The 22,056-nt window shown below is 39.8% G+C and overlaps 4 protein-coding genes across 9 annotated transcripts in view; 3 read left to right on the top strand and 1 right to left on the bottom strand.

The window, feature by feature from the left end:
- The first annotated feature begins 206 nt into the window (after positions 1–206).
- LOC111225376 (nanos homolog 1-like) lies at positions 207–1,970 on the top strand. Its single transcript, XM_022750205.1, has one exon. The coding sequence runs from the start codon at positions 304–306 to the stop codon at positions 985–987; it is 684 nt and encodes a 227-aa protein (XP_022605926.1). The 5' UTR covers positions 207–303; the 3' UTR covers positions 988–1,970.
- A 4,742-nt stretch (positions 1,971–6,712) lies between these two features.
- On the top strand, positions 6,713–9,896 carry LOC111225375 (neurofilament light polypeptide-like). The gene is made up of 3 exons (XM_022750204.1): positions 6,713–7,861; positions 8,431–8,555; positions 8,739–9,896. Exons 1-3 carry the CDS (start codon positions 6,857–6,859, stop codon positions 8,797–8,799), a joined length of 1,191 nt encoding a protein of 396 aa, XP_022605925.1. The 5' UTR covers positions 6,713–6,856; the 3' UTR covers positions 8,800–9,896.
- Positions 9,897–11,762: 1,866 nt separating this feature from the next.
- mrps26 (mitochondrial ribosomal protein S26) lies at positions 11,763–14,104 on the top strand. The gene is made up of 4 exons (XM_022750206.1): positions 11,763–12,115; positions 12,912–13,058; positions 13,203–13,326; positions 13,501–14,104. Exons 1-4 carry the CDS (start codon positions 11,895–11,897, stop codon positions 13,630–13,632), a joined length of 624 nt encoding a protein of 207 aa, XP_022605927.1. The 5' UTR covers positions 11,763–11,894; the 3' UTR covers positions 13,633–14,104.
- A 1,880-nt stretch (positions 14,105–15,984) lies between these two features.
- loxl3 (lysyl oxidase like 3) overlaps positions 15,985–22,056 on the bottom strand; it is a 34,191-nt gene continuing 28,119 nt past the window's right edge. For all 6 annotated transcript variants that reach the window (XM_022750763.1, XM_022750762.1, XM_022750765.1 and 3 more), the window contains 6 exons: positions 20,144–20,303; positions 18,919–19,162; positions 18,353–18,468; positions 18,030–18,166; positions 17,670–17,781; positions 15,985–16,974 (listed from right to left, as the gene is read on the bottom strand). In XM_022750763.1, coding sequence (XP_022606484.1) covers positions 16,901–16,974; positions 17,670–17,781; positions 18,030–18,166; positions 18,353–18,468; positions 18,919–19,162; positions 20,144–20,303 — 843 coding nt within the window. In that variant the 3' untranslated portion in view covers positions 15,985–16,900. The remainder of the gene's footprint in view (positions 16,975–17,669; positions 17,782–18,029; positions 18,167–18,352; positions 18,469–18,918; positions 19,163–20,143; positions 20,304–22,056) is intronic.

Raw genomic sequence — 22,056 nt, 5'->3', positions numbered from 1 at the left:
AAATATATTCTTTTAGAGATAATGCTCATATTGTGGAAGGGAAAATAATTTTCCCAGCTCAGTAACTCCCTGCTCTGCTCTGTAGACCCTCCTATGGGACCAGAGAGATAATCAACTTGAACCAAACCACGCCCCCCTGTTTTATTCTGGGGAACTTATCAGCGCCTACATGTTGAGTGCTCTTCATACTAGACCCAGCGAGAGAAGAGAGTAGATCATCTCCACAGGCTCCCCATGCTGACAAACACATCACCCGAAACACCTATTCACCTCTGTGGACGTTAAACCTGCAGCTCTGACAGGATGGATTTCTTAGACCGCGGCTACCTGGACGCGCGGTCTCCCTATGATTATACTTTTAATTTTTGGAACGACTACCTCGGCCTGTCGACACTTGTGGCCAAAAATAAGATCAACAGCCAGTCCTGCAGCCCCAACTCCATCACCGAGTCTCTTAAAGCGACTCTGGGCTTGGAGGACGATTCCCCGGTTTGTTCCTGCGTAATTGGGCACGGCAGGGACAGCGACGGACACTTGGACTGCTGCTGCGCGGCCCCGGGCTCTCCGCCGATCTCCATCTATGATCTCAAGGAGCGCATCTCGCTTCTCAGGCCGTACGAGCACCTCGCTGGCGACTCGCCGCTCGGAGACAGAGATTCACCCTCCTACAGGGGAAGCTTCGCCGGCCTCGACCTGCTCTCCATGGAGCGAAGGCGCAAACAGACTCAGAGGGGAAAGCCGGAGCCAAAGGTGTGCGTCTTCTGTCGGAATAACGGCGCGCCGGAGGAGGTTTACGGCACCCACATCCTGAAGACAGCGGACGGCAGGGTCCTGTGCCCCATCCTCCGGGCATACACCTGCCCCCTCTGCAGTGCCAACGGCGACAATGCGCACACCATCAAGTACTGCCCGCTCTCTAAAGACCAGCCGAGCCAGAGAGTGGTGCGGGGGGGCAGGGCGGTTGGTAAAAGGCTGAAAATCTTCTAAGCGAGGAGATGAAGGAAGTTTGAGTTGCACTGTCTGAAATTACTAGTGTGTATGGCAGTAATTTTGCCCCATTTCATGCACAAGACAAGTCTGGAGAGAGATTTTAAGAAAATAAGATTTTTATTGTTTTGTTTTTTATTGTATTGTTTTTTTTCTAAGTGTCACTGCTTCATCTGTAATGGTTCCGTCTATCTTGTAACTCTATGGGCACATAGTTTACATTTGGACGCATTGCGCGCAGCATTTCTCCCCCAGCACTCTAAGGACTTGGTGATCAAATAATGAACCAAAGTACTGTACAGATCGACCTGTGAATGACCACCTTCATGCTGTAATCACAAGTTGCTGTGTTTCAAGTAGCGCAGTGCCAGTGCAAACAGCCCTGTGCATGTCAGCGGGCTGCTTTGGGTTTATGAGATGCCAACATAAATGAATATGCAGCACTCCTGATATGAGATGAATGTTTAGTCCCACACTTCATTGGCCAGTGGATGTAAAGAGTCTGACAGGCCATGCAAGATGCAAGATATACTTCTCTATATCGAGCACATTTTTTTTTTTTTTCTTGAGATAAATGTTTTCTACCAAAGGAATACACTTTTGTATTTAGCCTAAAGGTAATTTCTGTATGTTTATATGTTGGATGTCTTATATTCTTTATGTGATTTTACGTGGATAGTATTTTGCAGATTTTAACTGAATGTAAAACAGTGGAAGGTAGACCTGACATGCAGTTCACCTACATGCTCTTCAAGTAGCTCTAAGCTCTATATTATATATGTCTTAAGTTCAAAAACACAAATGCTCAACTGATTTCCACGTAGAACTGTGTACCTGCAATTCTTGTAAATGTACAAAAGGGTTTAAAAACGATTTTAGCAATGAAAAGCCTGACATTCCAAAGTCTTTATCTGTCAAAAAAATGTTTTATGTACTTATTTTTACCTTATGTATCATTGGGAAATATATTCGCTGTAAATAACCTCTGAATAAACTTGTAATTTGCATTTTTCTGTAACTCTATGGAACTACAACTGATTTTTAATGTTATTCTCAGTCACTTCATGATGACAGCTGTATGGCAGCCTGCAGCAGGACACATGATAACGTGAATCACTGCTACTTTGAGTTCAGAATAGTTTGTCAAACATTCCCTGAAAAAAAGCATTTTCACACAAATGTTGAAAACGTCTACAGTCGTCACACTGGCACGCAATACAAATACGCCACCTAGTGCTCAAAACATGCAACGACAGTGTCCCTTAAAGGCCTTACACTGCACAGACAAGCTCAGGCTTATTTAATGAATAGGCCGTGATGGAAAGTGACTAAGTTCATTCACTCAAATGCAATTTTGAGGTGTTTCCATTTTCTGTCACTTTACTCTTTCACTCCACGACATTTAAGATGGAAATATTGCACGTTTTTACATTTTTCATACTAACCTATAATACACACAAAAAACAAAACTACAATAAGCATATAACATACAATACAATGTTAAAGACTAAACTGGTGATTTACAACTTTTTCGGCTTGTGAGCTTAGTTCAGACGTCACCGAACAATGATTTTCCCTTTAAACGTCTCATATGGTTTTTATTTCAATATTAATTCGATGCCTACAGAGGTAAAATTATCCAATATTTCACAAAACAAATTCTGACTACCCCTCAGATTTATCTGATGACTCTTTGGAGGGGCCGATACCCTTGGTTGGGAACCACTGGACAAAATTAATCGTACATGTAGAAGTTAAAACCAGTTTCATGGTAAAATGCCACGTACACACTGATGCATCTGTATTAACAATCTAATAATGTCATATATATTGGCGAAAGAGAGGAAACAAAGTATTTTTACTTTGATAGATCAAGTGCATTTTGCTGCTCATACTTCTTTAGTTACTAAAGAACTTACTAAAGAACAAATTTAGTTGTGTTTACTTCATTTTCTGAAGTTGTTCCAACTTAAAAATGACAAATAAAGTTAGCTTGTTCTTTTTAAGCGTATTGGGGAGAGTTTCTTCCTCCTGTGCAAAGAAAGACATCAGCTGATAGGCCTTGAACTTTAGTTCTAGATAAAACTTAAAAATGAAATCAGTGGATTGCTGTGAGTAACCATGTCACATTTAGAATAAGACTCTGCTGTTGAGAGTTTTTAAAAGTCATTTGTATTTGTTGCCCAAACTCAAATTGCCCACTGACTGTATTTGAGTGAACCACAGCTGAGGGCTCAGGCAATCAGGCAGTGGCACCAAGAGTCTCTGAGGGGAGGTGAAGAGGGTTTTGTGTTTCTGGGTGAGCTGCCCTGAATGTTAAGCAATCGATGAGTTTCATTGACCTCTATTGGCAACTACTGAGAACTGCAACAACATTAACAGACCTCACCTCCCTCTGTAAAAGCCTTCAGACTGAACCGACAAAACAGGTATTTTTTTTATTTATTTGTATTTTCTTTAGACAAAACATAAAGTCTGCTCCAACACTCAGTTCTCATAAATCAGGGCTTAAGACTCTTCTGTTTGTATATGACTTTCATTAAATACAGATTTATATTCATATCTTGCACTGCTTTGTAACTGCACTCTAATTTTCATTCTCCTGTTAAATCTGTTTTATTCTACTCTATCTAATCCTACTTAAATTTGTCTTTTTTGCCTTGTGTTTCTTTTCCTAATTTTGTTCTGTAAACCACTTTGAGTTGTCTTGTTAAACGGTGCTATTCAAATATTCAGTGGATTGCTGTGAGTAACTGTATCATCAGACACTATGAATCTATTAAAAGAGACTTTTGTGGCACTGTTATCACCACAGATCAAATGTCTCTGAGATAAACTGTATATAAGTGAACTACACCTTGAATAATCCAGCAGTCAAACTGAACCCGAATGGGAAAGTGGTCTCAGACTTTTGGACTCTGTTGCACTGCTTCTCCTTTATCAAACAATTTTTTTCTCTATTGTCCCTGTTAAATAAACTACCTTGTAAATTAAATTAACTGCAGCTATAAGGAGAGAGAAACTGTTAGTTACCTTTTTAGATGAACTGATCCTTTAAATGTTAAGCATCAGCAAGCTTCATCGACCTCTAGTGGCAGCTTCTAAGAACTACAGCGCTATAAATAAACGCCTTTGGATGTAACTGACACAATAACACCACATCATTAAAATCTGAAACTATCTCATTAGATCAGAAACAGAGAGAAACTTCTCGTCTTTTAGTTTGGCAGGTATCGAGTCCTCAGTAATGGAGGACACTGCCTGGCTGGATGGTGTCACATAATAACAATAATTTACTACATAATTTACTTTTTCAGACTTGGAAACATCAGTTTAGTTTTATAGCTAAAGGGAGATGTTGAAATTACTGGAAGCTGTGTCATGAGGAAACCAAGACACTTCTCCAAGATGCCACACTTAATTCCCCCAAAGCAAATTAAGCATGTTTCCTACCTTGCCTTTAATGAGATGGTAATTTTAATGTACTCATTGTGTCATTTTGTTGTATAAACCTACTAATAATATACTGACCTGTTCATATTGGTACTTAAATGTAGGTGCAGTGGAACAAGGGAGTAACAACTTATTCTCTATTATATTTTTGGAAATGCTGCATACCTACAGGGAACAGTACTGGGAAACAAAATGGAAGAATTGGGAAAATTGTGTTAATAAACGTTTTTACTGTGTAGTTACAGCTACACGTTATGTAACAGCCCACTTTAGTTATTGTAATAATTAAATATTTAAGAAAGACAGTAAAAAAAAAATAGAAATTAAAATAATTAGCTACGTTTGATCCACCCACATTCGTAAGTTATAATACTAAATTATTAATATTTCCAGCGTTTTCTTGTCAGACGACAACAGAAGCCTTTTATAGACACGCACTTGACAAAGGTACGTTTGTTTTCTACTCCAGCCGATCCATTATGAGCTGCATGCAGTGCCCATTTCCAGCCTTGTCTTTGTTCCAAATCAAACAATGAAGTAGAAGATGTGATAATAAATCCCTGTGGTGTGGGCGTAATTGAGCTCCCCTCTTTTTTTTTATTGTGTTTTCTCCCACGCTGCAATAACGTTTGTTGATTAGGAAAAACTGAAATGTGTATTTTACATTACACAGTAATGATAAGGTATGAGATCTTTAATATAATGTGTGGCTGTTCTCCCGTTTACTTATTCTTTTATTTTACAGTATGAAAAAGGTGGTAAACACATAACCTGCCTTGATTATAAGAACACAAAGCACTACTACTGGTCTGATTATAACATATATGTTAATATGTAGAGTATGTGCAAGAGTGAGTAAAACATTTATGTATATATATGTATTTATACAGGCAAGTGTATGCATTTATACATATGGATATGAGCAGCACTTATTCCAGGACATGGATATACACAATTACCCGTACCCCTGTACCCCGTAAGTACCCAGTATTTAGAAAAATACTTTTTCATTTGTTTTGCATCCACTGTACATTTAAGTACCAGAAGGAACCAGTCAGTATCTTAGTCTCATACAATGAAATTACACTGTATATCATGGGCTGTATCATAAAGTATTATTGAAATCTTTTGTTGTTTATTTTTTTTAATGCATTCCATTCTTGCAAGTATCACCGGTTTGTCACCCAGTACGTGTCCTTGAGCAGGAATCTGAGCTGCTTCTTGGTTAAGAGCAGCAGCTTGACGCCTCTGCTTTTCAACAAACACTGAGGATGATTTACAGGTACCCTCTGACTCATCTCTGGATGTTAAACAGCAGGAGTGTTTCTCTGTGTCAGCAGATACACATAGCACTTTCTTGCTCGGTGGTGTCTCCCACACACTGTCAGAGTCAGGACGCCTCAAGAACATCAGTGACTCATCAATTTGCAATCTAAATAGATCTAATAGATACATCTAAAGATACTCTGGGAAGAACAGCAGTATGTAGGGCACTGCACAGGGGTATATATATCTATCTATATATATCTTTTATCTGTATCTATCAAATCTAATATCTAAGTAAGTGAGAAGATGATCAAAAAGAAAAGAGCACAAAGAAGAAAATACAGTTTTTTATGTCTCAAAAAGTAACAAACTAAAGTCAGAGTCATCAGATTCATATTGCGGGAAAGGGTTTTGGTATCTGTAGCACAGAATGTAGGTTAATGTGGGATTGTTCAGTCATCTCTTATGTTATTCAGATAAAATATTGGACATCAATCTACCACATCAATCTAATTAAGTGCCACACAATCTCTAAGGTAATTAATTTCTAGTTTTCTAGAGTATTAAAACCTTTAAGTGCCTGGCTGTGCAGGTATATGCCTCCGTCACTCTCTCTTTATGCACTATGTATTGATTCTCTCTAAGTAGGTTGTGGAAAACAGTTTGTTTCAAGTCATTTTCACCAGGTTTGCACCAGTTTTTTTCTCTTTATGTATGTGGGTTTGTTGATTGATTGAGAAATGCATCTGAGGGTACACAACAGAAACACTTACAGTAATAAGAGTAATTGATTTCAACGCCATTTCCACAGCAGGTTAAAAGAAAAACCTGCTCTACCACATGTACTCTGCCTGCCGTGGCTGAGAGTGAGTCTGAAAACCAACCTCTCCTCTCCTCACTGCAGCAGTCTGCTATTGGCCCACTGAATGCTGACAGCACTGATGTTCCTCTGTGGTGGGGGGGGGGGCAGCCTCACTCTATAAAAGCCCAGGATCTGCAGCATCACTGAGCTGGTGCAGTGCAAAAACGCTCGCTCATCCTCACCGATGGTGTGCAGAACAAGGGGGACATAAAAAAAAAACCTTCTGAAACTAAAAACATCCATATCCTTTTCTTAAACAAACAAAAAAATCCACAACAAAAATTCATCATGAGCTACGATTCCTTCTTCTCCTACCGCCGCCCTTGGGACAGCTACAGAGGCTCCCGAACCACCACCAAATCCTCCATGTCCTCCTCTTTGTATTCTTCTCGAGCACCTCCGTCCGGGAAGAGGATCGTGAGGCTGGCCTCCTCTTCCCTGCCTGATGGGTCAGAGAGGATGAACCTGGCTCAGGCCAGCTCGCTCAACACAGAGCTGCTGGGCCTGCGTTCCCAGGAGAGGGAGCAGCTTGTGGGTCTGAATGACCGCTTCGCCACCTACATCGAGAAGGTGAGGCACCTGGAGCTGCAGAACCGGGCCCTGCTGGCCGAGCTGGAGGCGCTGAGGAGGCGGCAGAACGACCCGTCCCGTCTTCAGGCGCTCTACGAGGGGGAGGCGCGGAGTTTGAGGGCCATGATAGACTCGGAGAACGGGGAGAAGATGCGGATGGAGGCAGAGAGGGACTACCTGCGTGACGTGTACGAGCAGATGAAGGAGCGCTATGAGGAGGAGACGAGGCAGCGCATGGATGCCGAGGAGGCCCTGCAGAGGGCCAAAGAGGAGGCGAACAGGGTCGTGCTCGCCAACTGTGACACCGAGGCCACCGTGGTCTCTCTCTGTGATGAGATGGCGTTCCTGAAGAAGGTCTTTGCAGAGGAGCAAGCAGAGCTGCAGGTCCAGCTGCAGATGGCTAACATCAGTGTGGACGTGGAAGTGTCCCGGCCCGACCTCTCCACCGCCCTGCGAGACATCCGGGCGCAGTACGAGCGGCTGGCAAACAAGAACATGCAGGCCGCCGAGGACTGGTACAAGAGCAAGTTTGCGAGCGTCGCTGAGATGGCCAGCAAAAACAACGAGGCCGTGCACGCCATCCGGGAGGAGACCATGGAGTACCGGAGATTGCTTCAGACCCGCTCGTCGGAGATTGAGGCTCTCCGGAACGTCATCGACTCCCTAAATAAGCAGCTGGAGGAGCTGGAGGAGACGCAGGCCAAAGAGGTGTCAAAGTACCAGGTGAATGAGGGACAGTCAGACGCTGCTCTGCATCATATCCAACCGACTTGTTTTTAGAGTCTCAAACTGGAGCAAAGAGAAAAAGGGGCAGGAAAGACAGAAAGATGAAAAGATGGTGTATATTATAAACCATCTCGGCCACTAGATGAGATTAGATGGAATAACGTTAATAGTTTCCATCCAGAATACAGGAAAACACAGACAGAGGAAATCTCTGTCTTCATGCAACAAAATGACATGTAAATATATTCTCTGCAGCAGCTACACCCTCCCCACACTGTAGTTCCCAGCAGGAAACGATGGCAGGCTCACAGCAGAGGTGAAAATCTGCAATTTTACTGTCTGAAAAAAAACTGCAAAGACAAAAAGAGATCAGGGATCTCCAAAAATTGTTTATACTCATTTACCACTTTCCATCTGATTTCCATTCATTCGGAAGCAAATCTCTACTAAGAAAAAAATATTACATGAAATACTTATTGTGGAGCTGGAGTTTTATGTTCTTGTGTGCAGCATCAGCATCTGTGATACCTGACACTGCATTGCTGTTTTTTCTCTTGCATTCACAGATGAGGATAAGTGAGCTGGAGCGGGATATCACTGAAGCCAAACAGGAGATGGCGCGCTACCTGAGGGAGTATCAAGACCTTCTCAATGTGAAGATGGCCCTTGACATTGAAATAGCTGCATACAGGTAAAATACAATTATATGTAGCTAATATAGTATAATTCAGATTGCTGCCAATTAGTTTTTAGTTTCATTTTGATGTTGACTTTCTCTGGGGCAACATGTTTTAAAGGAGACGAAACTTCAGTTGTGAAAACGCAAATAAATGAAGAGTAAGCTTAGAGAAATCTGTTTTCTTTTCCTTTTCAGGAAACTCCTGGAGGGAGAAGAGATTCGCCTGGCTTACCCTGCCCTTCCCGCCCTAAACTAAAATCTAAATGCCACCAGCCTGGCATAAACCTGAAAAAATTCTTCATACCCCTTCTTTCCCACCCTGACCCAAACATCACCCTTCCCCCTCCCTCATTTCTTTTACGTTCTTCCCTCTGTCATCTTTTGCCCCAAAATACTCCTTTCTTTACTCCCCCCCAAAAAGCAAACCGCGAACCAAAGCTCATACTTCTCAAGACAGATGCGCCCTTGTGCTAAACAAGAGGTCCACCAGAAGTCCCCCTTCTTCTACACACGTTCTGACACCACACATCAAGATGACGGCAAACTGTAAAAATGCAGAGTGGCTGCACTGCATTAGTTACGTAGCTATGTCGGACAGCAGTATTGTTTTTGGCTGAGTTCCTCTCCCTGTCATACATGTTAAGATCCAAGCAGCAGAGTTCACCATTTGACCCTTGTTATGCCTCATTGTGCAAACATTTGACCAATTGTTTGTGAAAGAGGGCAAAAATTTTTGTATTATCTCTTGATGCTTGGACTTTATCTGTGTTTGAACTGATGCAAGACACCTGCAGCATTATTGACTGGGAACTCTACCAATCAATTATGCTTTGTCCTGCACCCCTGGTTCTATAGCCGTAGTCAGAGAACCAGTAACCTTAAACATTTCTTTTAACTATACCTATTTTTGTCCTTTTTAGTTATTCTTCCTCTGCATTTACATCTGCAAAAATACTGCAAGCTTTGGTTAGTTTGAAAATCAGTGTGACTTTGGGTCTTCCTATTTGGCTGGTTATTTAAATTTCTAATTTCTAATTAAACTGTCTTTTCTTGCATAGCCGTCTGGCTGTGTAAATGCTTTGGAAGACTAATTGTTACTGGTTTCTCCTTATAATCATGCAGTGTGTCTCTCAGCCTATCTGCATTAGATTTTGTTCCTTTTGTTCTGTAAGTTCATTCAAAGCTAAACAATGAAACTAAAAGTTAAGTGCAGGAACTCCTTGTTGTTTGTCTGCTGATCTTAGACCTGATGGTGCTTTACATCTGTGAAACTAATACAAAGCCTGCACCATTATGCTTGGTGTACCTGTAACAGTCGGCAACAAGCTAAATAAACATATAACTGACCTGCAACCTGGTTCATATGTTGAGTTTTCATTTGACACTTCATTTAACACACTTGTTGAGCACGAAAAATCATTTCAGTGTTGTTTCTCCACTGTACATCACAATTATTTGGCGGTGATGTAGTGTCTAGTTTTGGTCATAGCATATATTTAAACACTATGTTACCAGCTTTAAACAATTAAAATATGCAGGGATGCATAAGGCCTATTCTAAGTCAAGAGACAGAAATCAACTGTAGCCTCATTTTAGTTTTGATGTATAAACTGTGTTTTCAGTGGGCAAGTTATAAAAACATACATTTTACAAAGGCAGGTCAAAAACAGGTATATTTTTAGACTGATGTCACACGATGTGGTTAATCATTTATGTGTTTTCATAAGACCTTTGTGAACCTTGCTTTAATGACAGACCGGGTGAATTGTTTAGCAAATTATGAGTCAAATCAAGTGTAATTATGAGGCTCTCTTGGCCACATCTTTCACATTAATGTCATCTTTTATAATTGAATCAACAGTGCACCTTATCTTGAACGTCATTGGGCATCTTTAAGTAATAAATATGCAACTGAAATATGTGAATAATTACCAATAGTAAAAGTCAAACGAAAATTTTATCTAAGATAACTGAGAACAGTAAACATTTTCCTGTTTGATTTTTGATCTGTAATAATAATAAAGAATAGTAAAGGAGGCAGCATTCAGTAAGACCACATCTTACTTAAATTTCTCCTTACTTACAGCTCTCAATGTCACAGGAACAACACACAGCGGCACTGCACCATTTCCCATCATTCCATGTTCCTGGCAAGCTGGCTGTAGCTGTAATGTGGTGGCACGTTGCCTCAGCAGGACCATCAGTCACCAGCAGGCAGACACCAGGCGCCCCACTGAACCCTGAAGAGATACACAAAACATGTCGTTTTCAAAAATCAGCACTTTGTGAGTGCAAAGCTGTAACATAGCCTGTGCAATATTAACAATTGTGTTGTGTCACCATTTTGTCTGAACAGTCACACAGCACAACCAATGCAGCATCAGTGAAAGTGAATGGCTTTTTATCTGCTTTAGATAGATAGATAGATAGATAGATAGATAGATAGATAGATAGATAGATAGATAGATAGATAGATAGATAGTCTTCAAAACTGTGATTTTTGATTTTTACCTTGGTGGTTTTCAATACATGTAATCTGACTTTTGACTGAGTAATATGTAAGTGAATGACACTGCACTACTTTTACTGAAGTCTCAGGAGTCTGGTCAGTCAAATCACATGATATCTTCTAAAGTTACAACCCTTTTAGTCAAAAATAAACATTTCTTTCAGCTACCAAACACAAAGACTTTTTTAACTTAAAAGGCAGCAGCTCTGGAGGATATCCAACTGATCTGTCAAACAGAGTATATAAATAGGACTTTTTTCCTACATCACTTACATTGAAAGTGCATTAAGAAGGGATATTTTAATGGTCAATATGAACAGTAGGAATGACAACAGCAAGAAAAACCTGTTTCAGAATAAATATGGGAACCTGACTACTGTTTAAAGATAAATTTTCAATATTATGAGCCATGTTCTTTCGTGAAAACACACGACAGACACAAACTGTGGCTAAAGCCAGGACGTTAGGCACCACACAGGCTATGCTAATGTTTGACTGCTGAACAGTTATTAACCCAACTTACCTACCTAGCTGCCACTATATAGTTAGTCAGACTAGCGTAGAAAAGTCATTTAGTATTAAAATGATCTTTTTAATACGTTCATGAGGAGCAGACTGTTACTAAAACGCCTTTTATTACCTACAGATGGCAGTAGCTTCTCAACAACGTGTCCCTTTGCTAAGTACTTCCTTCGGTCAGAGGACAACAAGATGGCCGCCGCTTCATGTCGATAACATTCCTGTCTCAATGTTACAACGTTTGTTTTAACCGCGCGTGTTTTGTTTAACCGTTACACTTGCCGTTTAAGAGTCTGCAACTGTTACCACATTGCGACGCCGTCATGTTCCAGGTTATCGGCGGCAGGAGTGTCCACGCGACCCGGCTCCTCGCACCCAGGAGCGCCGTGCTCGTGGAGGCCGTCCGCGGCCGAAAGTCCCGCAACGACCCGGTGGCCAGGTCCAAAGAGGGGCGTATCAAGGTGCCTCCACCCGTCGACCCGGTGGAGATGGTGGTGCTCAAGGAGAGATTCACGGAGTACCAGCTGATCATGAGGGCGCTCCGGTATGTTAAAACACCGGTTCATGGTGTCTGCAGGTTTTTAAAGAAGTGCTAAATAGTCTTGAATACAGTTCTCAACAAAACACCCCTAATAGATAAGTGTAAAAAGTGTATGCCCCTGGACATAGACAAGTAAATGCCTTCCCATCTCTCCCTCACAAAACGACCACAGTCAACGTTTTTGTCTCTTTGCGGTCGTTATGCGTATTTTGTGGTCATTTTGCTTCTCTATGTGAAGTCGTTTTGCGTCTATATGTGATCATTTTGAGTATATCTATCGTTATGCATACTTTCGTGGTCATTTTGCGTCTCTGAAAAGTCGTTTTGCGTTTATTTGCAGCCATTTTGTGTGTCTTTGCAGTCGTTTTGTGTATTTTTAAGGGGGTCTTATGTCATGTGTTTTATGTCTAAGGCTTTGTTTGTTGTCTTCTAACTGAGCCATGTGATTTGCAAACAAGAAATATCAACAGTCACTTCACATGATGGCTATGTGCTTAATCTATACCTGGGTCAAGGGAGGTACAGAGAAAAATGTGATATAAATGTCAGTAAAGCCATAAATAACAAGTAATTGTAGGCTTTATTATTTGACTGATGTGACTGTATGAAATTGAATTTATTGAAAAGTCTTACATTTATTTTGCTGGACACATTAAATCTTTTATATTATATATATATATATATACATATACATACAGAGGAAGATTTCATTTTTCACATCTGTTTATTCAGCATTAATACTCAGTGAGATTCACTTGACTGAACAAAGATGGGGTCTTGTTTCCTCTGTGTTTGTTAGTCTGGAGTTTAAGGAGGAGGTTCTGCGAAAGAAGTATGAGGAGGAGACGGGCTCTCAGGCGGAGGAGAGGGCGAGGCAGGAGGCGGAAGAGCATTGCGCCCTCATGGCCTGGAACAACCAGGAGAACCTCCGCTTGCTCAAAATCAGGTGAGGAGAAATTAAACATGGAGCGAGGAGTGAGTAATGCATTTTGGTCTGCAATACTGCTCTTGGTTTTGCGTCTCATATTCATCAAGTTATCTCATTCCAAAAACAGTGTGGATCGTTCAGCTTCTTTTCTGTATCTTTCAGAATGATGAGGATCCAGAAAGAAGAAGAGGAAGCTGAGCGCAAGAAAATAGAGGCTGCCATTAAGCGTGAACAAGAACACCAAGAATTCCTCAAAGAAAAAGAGAGGGAGATTTTGCAGTTGCAGGTACGATATCTTTCTTTTTGCCTTTTCTGTCCTCTTATATTGTAAACTACAGGGGAAACTGTACATTAAAATTCTCAATTCTACATCGTATAATGATGAAAAGGTGTAAAAAAAAAAAGATTATAATGGTGAATATTGATCTCGGTTTGACTTTGTACTTTCACCGTCTTAAAGGAGGAAGCAAAGAACTTCATCACCTTGGAGAACTTGGATCAGCGTATCGAGGAAGCTCTGGACAATCCAAAGAATTACAACTTTGCCATCGACAAACAAGGCAGAGTTGTTAAACAGACAGTGCTGCAGTGAAACGGCAGACAAACCTGTGTGCGTCCGTCTCAGGAGGAAATAAAATCAAACACTTGCGCCTGTTTTGTCTAAGTGGGACTTTGAGTCTAATCCACTCTGGAGGTGAATTTTCTTCAGACACAAACACTGAAAAACATTCAGGGCTGTGGTACCTGTAAACTCTGACATATTTAAAGATCATTCATCAGCACATAACTTGGATAATCTCCATAAAATCTGAAGTACTTATTATTGATGGACAGGCATCACGTCATCAGAAAAGTATGAGCTTGGAGTCAGTTTGGCTTTTGACAGAATGAGACCATATTTCTTAGTTATGTGATGAGAAGTTTAACCATTCTGCCTTTACTGTTCATGTCTGTTTTATATTCTTATTATTTGAGTGATGTACTGACACCACAACATGTTCTTTTGGTCATTACTGTCTGCTTGTGATATGTAATGTACATAAAGTAAATTAATGTTTATTGGAGTTTCCACTAAATCTTTTTGAGCGTTATAGGGTTTTACTTATCAAGATTCTCTTCAGCCTCTAATACTGGTGAACAGCTAATTTACATTTTCTTTTTACAACACAGCGTCAAACTGTGAGAAACCATAGAAAGACAAGACGACACAATATCCTAGATGTTCTCAAAATTTTCACGTTAAAAAATAGAAAAGAGAACATATGTAACTACAGAACGTCTGATTCTGTTTAAATGGAAACTGGATTACCACCCCAGCAAAGTGGAACACCATCTTCACCGTGTGTCTAATGATTTGTAGTTTAATAAACTGCAATATTATTTGTTATTTTAAGTGCAATATCAGCCATTAAGTAAGGGCCTTAAGGTGAACTCTGTTCCTTCATCTCAAGACCTTGGTTCGTTGAGAGGAAGGGGGTCTATCAAAATCTAGTCTTAAGGTCTTTAATATCTGTTGATGTGTTCTTAAGCAAATTAGTCTTTAATCAAATTACTACACACCAAGTTACACAGCAAATCTTGGGGCAAGTAGTTCGAGCACAGTAGTTATTACAGGCTTTTAAAGCTGTAGGAAAAATATAATTAAGTGGACGTGTAATGTAATCTATGGTCTTTAAAATGACAGAATAATGTACAAAACATGAGGAATGTGGGGTCAATAGGTTCCCTGTGATGAGTTTTTAGAAGATCTTTTGTGTACAAGTTATGGTTAAAGTATAATTTCTTGCCTGAGAAATTAATAGCAGGGAGTTGGAAACTTTAAACTGACATTTTCATACATTGTTAAATGAGTTTTTCTCAGATCACAATCACATCCTTCATTCCTGCACTTTAAGCAGCCGCCCTCTAGGTGGCGCCCTGTGCAGCTCTCCGTGTTGTTCTGTTTGCTGTCAGACAGGTATTAACCAGCTCATGTGGGACGACGTGTCGCTGAACCAGTGTAATCCTCCTCTGACAGGCCAGGCGTGCAGGTTGAAAGGATGATGGTGATCGAGAGAAACTCAGGCAACCTGCAGCAGCTTCAGTTAGAAGATGACAGGGATAAACAATGTGGTTAAACTCAAGGAAGACTGGGTTAAAAATTGACAGTGACTGGACTTTTAATTTACAGGCGGTAACTTGAACATCTTGTTTGTAGGTATGAAGATCTTCTCCTGAGTTATTTGAATTATTAACCTTCAGCAGATGAGTCGGTGTCGCAGTATTCCTACATTTTTCTTAGTTAAACAGGACTCAAACCATTTAATGAAAAGTCCTCAACAGTTTCTCCAACAGGAATTCAAAAGAATTCGCCAGAAAATGAAAATCCAGTCAGTATCCATTCACATGTATCTTAGTGGAAACCATATTTTCCACCTCAGCCTCGTTCCCAACCGCTTAGGTGAACAGACCATCTCTTTTATAGTTTCAGAAATACCAGAAAACATCCATGAGATTTTTCCATCCTGCTCATTAGTCATAATTCCAGTGTTTCGGGTCCCAAACATCTGCACTGTGAGTTGATGAAGCAAACATAGGTCATAATAAGCTCAATATTTTTGGACACCAGTGAAAACAAAAATGAATTGTTCTGGTTTCTGTTCATATTTTTGACCAGTGGTTCCTGGGGGTCCGGAGGGGAAGTGAAATAATTAATATGAAAGGAGACTGTTTCTGCCATAGAAAATTATTCACATTCTTTAAGACTTTTGTTTTCTTGTGAAGTTTTATGCTTTTTGATGATTCAAACAAAACAAGGAAAACAAAAAATCAGCCTCAGTTTAATCTAGGAGACATTTGTATCCTTCGTTTTGTTTGAGCTGCTGCTTTAGGCCTTCAAGAATGTGACCCAATACAGTGAAGCATTTGTAATCAAATAAGTCTCTTAAATACACAACAATTATAATTATTCCTCTCCTTTTTATTTGGTGCAGCGGGTGTGATTACATCAGCATACAAACAGCAAATCTTCAGGGTAATTGTAGTTTTTTGTCTTTGTCCAGTAACGTCTATGTCTTGACTCTAAAAGACTATAAAAATACAAAAAGACTAAAGCTACAGGTGGATTCAAACTGGTTCCAAAGCAAACTGACAACTGGTTTTTGAGCACCTTCATATTGGCAATAAATACATTCATGAAATGTTGTAACTGCAGAGGCAGGCTGGGTAAGATCTGAGCGTTTCTCTTGAGCAACGTGGTCATTTACATTTAGCCTTCATGCTAACGCTCCAGTCCAAAGAGTGAATGATCCGGGTGTACATGGTTTGATGTTTTGCTCAGAGACATTTTCAGGTTGTTGTTGATGGAAGTCTTGACCAGTAAGACTTCCACAGAGCTGCATGTGTTCCTGTTCATGCCTCAGATTTTTTTTTCTCTTTTGCATTCTGAAGTTCTGAAATCTGGTCGCTCCAAGTAAAATAAATCTGGTTATAAAAAAATATTAAAAATATTATAACACCTCGTTCGTAACTCGGAACAAAAACATTCAATACAAGGCTGCACACAGACTGTACAACTGACTTTATAAAATCCTATTTTATGATAAAAATATAGCATTAGCTCACATTAGACTGAGAAAGGAAAATCCATTAGCACTTGAATATTCAAGTATAATAACTCAGACATACAACACATTCACCAGAGGAAAATACTGTTGGCTTCTTCCATGATTACAAATAATCTCAGACATGTGGGGGAGGGGGGATCCAAAGGGTTTGTGTCTTTTTTCTTTTGAGCTAATGAGGTGTGTTTTTATTTATTCACTCCCACACTTTGTTTCTCATATTATTGTTGTTGTTGTTGTTGTTGTTGTTGTTGTTGATTAAGAGATCTGGTTATTCAGCTGCCCGGGGTATTTCTCAAACCTCCTCTCTGCCTCCTCGCTGAACGCGTCACCTGTAAAAACAATGAATGAATCAGTCAAAATAAAACCTCTGAAACTAAGAACAGCTACTTGAAAACTCCAGTAATTTACATGTTCTTTTTACAACACAGCATCAAACTGTGAGAAACCATAGCAAGACAAGATGACTGTTATTTCCCAAAATATCCTGGACATGTTTTCTAACTTTTCACGTTAAAAAATAGAAAAGAAAACATATGTAACTACAGAATGTCTGATTCTGTTTTAAAGGAAACTGGATTACCACCTACACCATGTTTCTAATGATTTGTAGTTTAATTAATTGCAGATAAAGGGCAATATTAGTCATTAAGGGCCTTAAGGTGAACTCTGTTGCCTCATCTCAAGGCCTTGGTTTGTAGAGAGGAAGGGCGTCTATCAAAATCTAGTTTTACAGCCTTTAATATCTGTTGATATTGTGGTTACATGTTCCTGGACAAATTAGCCTTTAGTCAAATTACCACACACTGATTGACACTCAGTAAATCTGGGGGCAAGTAGTTTCAGATAAGGAATTATTACAGGCTTTTAAAACAGTAGGAAAAATATAATTAAGTAGACATGTGTAATGTAATTCATGGGCTTTAAGATGATAGAATAATGCACAAAAGTGAGTCAAAATAAACTTTATATAAAAGCCAAAATCTGACATTAACATGCGCCAGTTTCAGTGTTTTCATCTGCTTACCAACATGGCAGTTATGGAACCAGATTCGATGTCCATCGTATTTACAGTTGCATTTCATGGCGTTGTTGGTGAAGTCGCTCTCGGCCACTTCATGATCGGGATTGATCACAATCTGAGCAGGTGAGAAACGTAAAACAAACTATTTTATAAACAGACAATCACGGAACGCGAAGTTTGGATAAAATGACTCAGTTGTGGCTTTAATCTCCAGCAGTGTAGATTATCAGGTCTGAGTCCCACTGGTGTGATAAACCTTTTCATCAGATTTTCTTGTGGAAATTAATTGAGTTACACATTTAATGTAAGAATGTGTTAATAATGAATGAACGTAAACTTTCAGCCGCTCACGATCCTGCTCACCTGCATAATGTAGTTTCCGGGTTTGACGTCCGTGATGTCGATCCACTGGCAGTCGATGTCGTGGCGGTACAAATCCCAGCAGCCCACAGTGATTCCCTGATCGCCAAAGTTAGCGCACTCGTACCTCTTAGAAACACCTGAGTGTCACAATTAAAAAGGTTCAGTGAGCTCATACAGATTATATTTTATTAAGGTTACAAAAATCCTCTTTTAATTGAAGAAGCAGCTTTTTTTGTCTTATAAAAATACGAGAAGAAAAAAGGTTAATAAACTAATTAGTTAAAAATATAACGATCCCTAAATACATGCTGACATTGACTCACCCTCCTGACAATCTGTGTCCTCCAGACAGAAACTGGCTTTGTGTCCCTCTGCCACTTTGGTGCCGTTGGCATTCAGCAGATCATAGTGGGTGAAAATGTTCATGCTGTGGTAGTGGCTGTAAAATACAGTGAAAAATGTCATTATAAACAACAACAACAAAAAAAAGTCTGTTCCCAAAATTCAATAATCCACCATCTGAAAGTCAAAGTGGAAATTACCTTTAGAGAATTACATCAATAAAACTGCCTGAACCTAAACCTAAAATGATTTTAGATTGGGATTTTTGTCATGACACAAGACAGAAATGAGAGGATCTTGATTAGGGATGCTCCGATTGATCAGCCAATTTTCATTAAAAATACGTGATTGGTAGATTGGCATTAAAGCTTCTAGTCACCAATCACCTTAAAACCGATCACCTGTGGTTAAAACGTGATTGGAGCATCCCTGATCTTGATTTGAGAGGTTTGATTGAGAAAAAGTATGTGATCTAAGTCGACTTTCAGACATGTTTACATCATTAAAACTCGACCAAAACCAAACTTCTTAATGAAGACAACGTTACCCATGGCAGGCGTGCCACACCCACGAGTGCCGCCCAGCCTTCGGCTTGAAGTCAGCCCGGCCGATGTTGTGGATCTGGGAGGAGAAGCGCAGCAGGCGTCTGTGTCCGTACGGCCAGTTGGCCTTGGCTGCAGATTTCGACAGGCAGTCCTCCTCTGCGGCGCAGTAGAGCATGTGCAGAGGGCGGTCCTCGATGTAAACCGTCTGCTGGACCAGAGGGGCGTCCAGGATGAGGTCAGAGGCCGCTGGAGACAGAGCGAGAAGCAGGATGAGAACTGAGATACAGTATGTTCCTCATGTTTTAATGGATCTGGAACAGAATCAGGATTTGTCCTTTTGGAACTGCTGAAGAAATATATCAACAGATAAAGCAACACTGTGAGGTATACAGATTAAACTGGACAGGAAGTGATATCGAAACATTTCAACATGTATCTTCAAATGGATTCAAATTACTTCACAAGAAGAGCAACATGTTTCATTGATCATGTAATAACAATGTTGATTTATAGGATCCAAATCCGAGTTATTATATTGTTCGTCCAACAATGTGATACACTCATAGGTTTTTATAACATTTTGGAAGAATTTAGATGAACTTTTTTCTTAGTATGTCAAATCAAATTAAGATTATTTACAACCCTGTATCACATAAAATGTCTTAATGGGTTTTACAGACCCACGTTAAAAGTCTTCCCTCCTAACAAAGCTCAAGATCTCTGCAAAGAGAAAGAAAACTTTTCCATAAAAGTGTCACAGATAAGAAAAGCGGGAAAGAAAGAATCAGAGAGGAAATTCAAAGAGAAGTCACCCCTCCTCAGAAAGGGGCGGGGTAAAGACAATTATTAAAATTAGAAGAGTTGTAAAAGTCGTATGAATTATAGATTAAACCCCAACAGCCGGATTATAAAAGCACGGTTTTGATATCTCGTTAAATTGATTAAAAAAAATGAATATCGTCATATTGAATGTGGTGTTTTCTAATTTACTTGGGGTTTGTTTTAATTAAATTTAATTGGATCAACAGATTCTTTTCCTCTAATCTTGGCAGGTTTATCTCAGTATTCTTGTTACTGAACTACAATGAGAATGGAGTCTCTTATGTAAAATTAGTTTCACTCATTTCTCTCTTGAAAAGGAGATTTTAATCTCAATGAGACTTTTATCAGGTTAAATAAAGGAAAACAAAATGATAAAAAAAAAACTTTCTGTTGTTGTTCACTCACTTTCAGAGCAGATGACTCCTGCTGAAAACTTCGCTGCTGCTTTCTGGCAGTTGACAGTTTTGTGATGCTGGCACTGACTCAGAGACATCTCGCTTCCTGTGCACTTGACACCGCTCATCACCATCTCCGTCACGTTGCTGCCGTCCCAGTACCAGGTTTCCTTAGATTGGGTTAGACAACATCAAACAAGACAGACGTGCAGAAGAAACAAAAACAGGGCATCGATCAGAAAATAATCGTTCACAAACGGAGCTGCAGAGAGTTCAGTGGGACGACGCTGCTCTGAAAAACAGATGTTCATGACTCATTTTTGGCTGCTCGCTGTGGACACTGTGAGACGTTGATCTTATGATCACTGGAGGACAATAACTTTGGGCAGACACTGAGTGATTCAATGATCATACTACTTAGTTTCAAGTCACTTTAAGCATAATTACAGACTTCCTCTAAATAGATCAGCTAAACCACAAGCATCTGTATTTTTATATACAAGACGTTCATATCATGTTTCCTGCAAACTGCAACTGTTGAATCTAGTTCCTGTTTCCAAAAATGCTAAACATCCTCTTTGTAAAATATTGTCCTTAAGTAGTGTGTTTAGAAATGAGGATCTATCTCATAAGCTTTTACAACCCTGTAAAACAAAAAAAAAATCATCATTATATCCTCAAACATTATCATTTTCTCACTAAGATCTGTAATTTTGTACATTTGTGTGTGCCCGCTTTCCCTCAGCCGACATCATTTATTTCTACTTCATGATTTACAGCATTTGCAAGAAGAATAACAAAGTCCTTCTCACCCTGTAACCGTTGTATGTTTTGTTCTGTGGGTTCAGAAATTGGTCTCTGTGCCTCATTAATGGATTTTCCTTTGATTCTGTGGGTCTGACACTAAAACCTGATATTTATTGCTGATGTTTAAAGATGGTCTACCCAACTTTGTTTTAATGCACATCAGTTCACAGAAACCCCAAGATTTCCTCCCATTTTACTGCTTTGAAACTAACCAGACTTTACAGCTGATTTTCAAAACACCAGCAAAGGGCTGAGATTCAAATTTCAGTGTTAAAGAGAAGCGAGAAAAGAGAGTGCTGCGCTGGAACATCTCACACTGAAACAGTCAAAATGACCCCATAAGTAATTTCACTAACTCCATTTCATGGTTTTTTGTTTGGATTAGCAAAGTTCTGTTTTGTTTGTTATTAACAAATATTTATATATATTTATTTTGAAATATCCATTTCATACCAATCATACCGTTTTATACCTTGTCTTTAATTCTCTCAAAATCTATTTTATTGGTTTGTTTTCATTTTCAAAGGCAGACATTTCAATCATCCAGTTTATTTAAGGCAGCTCAGTCTCTACAGAAAGAAGGTTAAAAAAAATTCTGTTTCAAAGTTTCCTTTGACCGGGATTATTTATAGTTGCACATTAAATCCATAATATTATTAAAACTACCGTTATTTCTTACTTAAAATCCAGTTGCTCCAGCAATTAATAATTATTTTGTAAGAATAAGTGAATGTAAAGGCAAAGACAAAGATTTTTATCTCTGTTTCTGAGTTGTTTTTGTGTGCGTGCACCACCCAATACAAATATAATGACTTGTCTTAAAACTACAGAATGCATCTGAGGAGGTTTAACCTGTAAACAATAAATGTGTTCAGCATGTCATTGTGGAATAAATCTCTTCATCTAACTCTTCGGTCCTACTTACAGTGATGGCATGCATGGAGTAGCCGAGCCCTAGCTGTCTGCAAACCACCATGGCTTCCTTTGTGGTCCAGCCTGTGCTGCACACTGTGCCCCACTTGGAGCCAACCTGAACCTCCACCCGGCCCTCATAATTGCTCCGGCCGCCCACTATCCGGATCTGCAGAAAGGTCCTGCGGGGAGTCAGTGAGGGGA

The sequence above is a fragment of the Seriola dumerili genome, unplaced genomic scaffold (genome assembly GCF_002260705.1).
Source record: "Seriola dumerili isolate Sdu_G_001 unplaced genomic scaffold, Sdu_1.0 BDQW01000149.1, whole genome shotgun sequence".
Taxonomy (NCBI): Eukaryota; Metazoa; Chordata; class Actinopteri; order Carangiformes; family Carangidae; genus Seriola; species Seriola dumerili.
The sequence above is the reverse complement of the archived record's forward strand: the minus strand, read 5'-3'. Positions and strand labels throughout refer to the sequence as shown.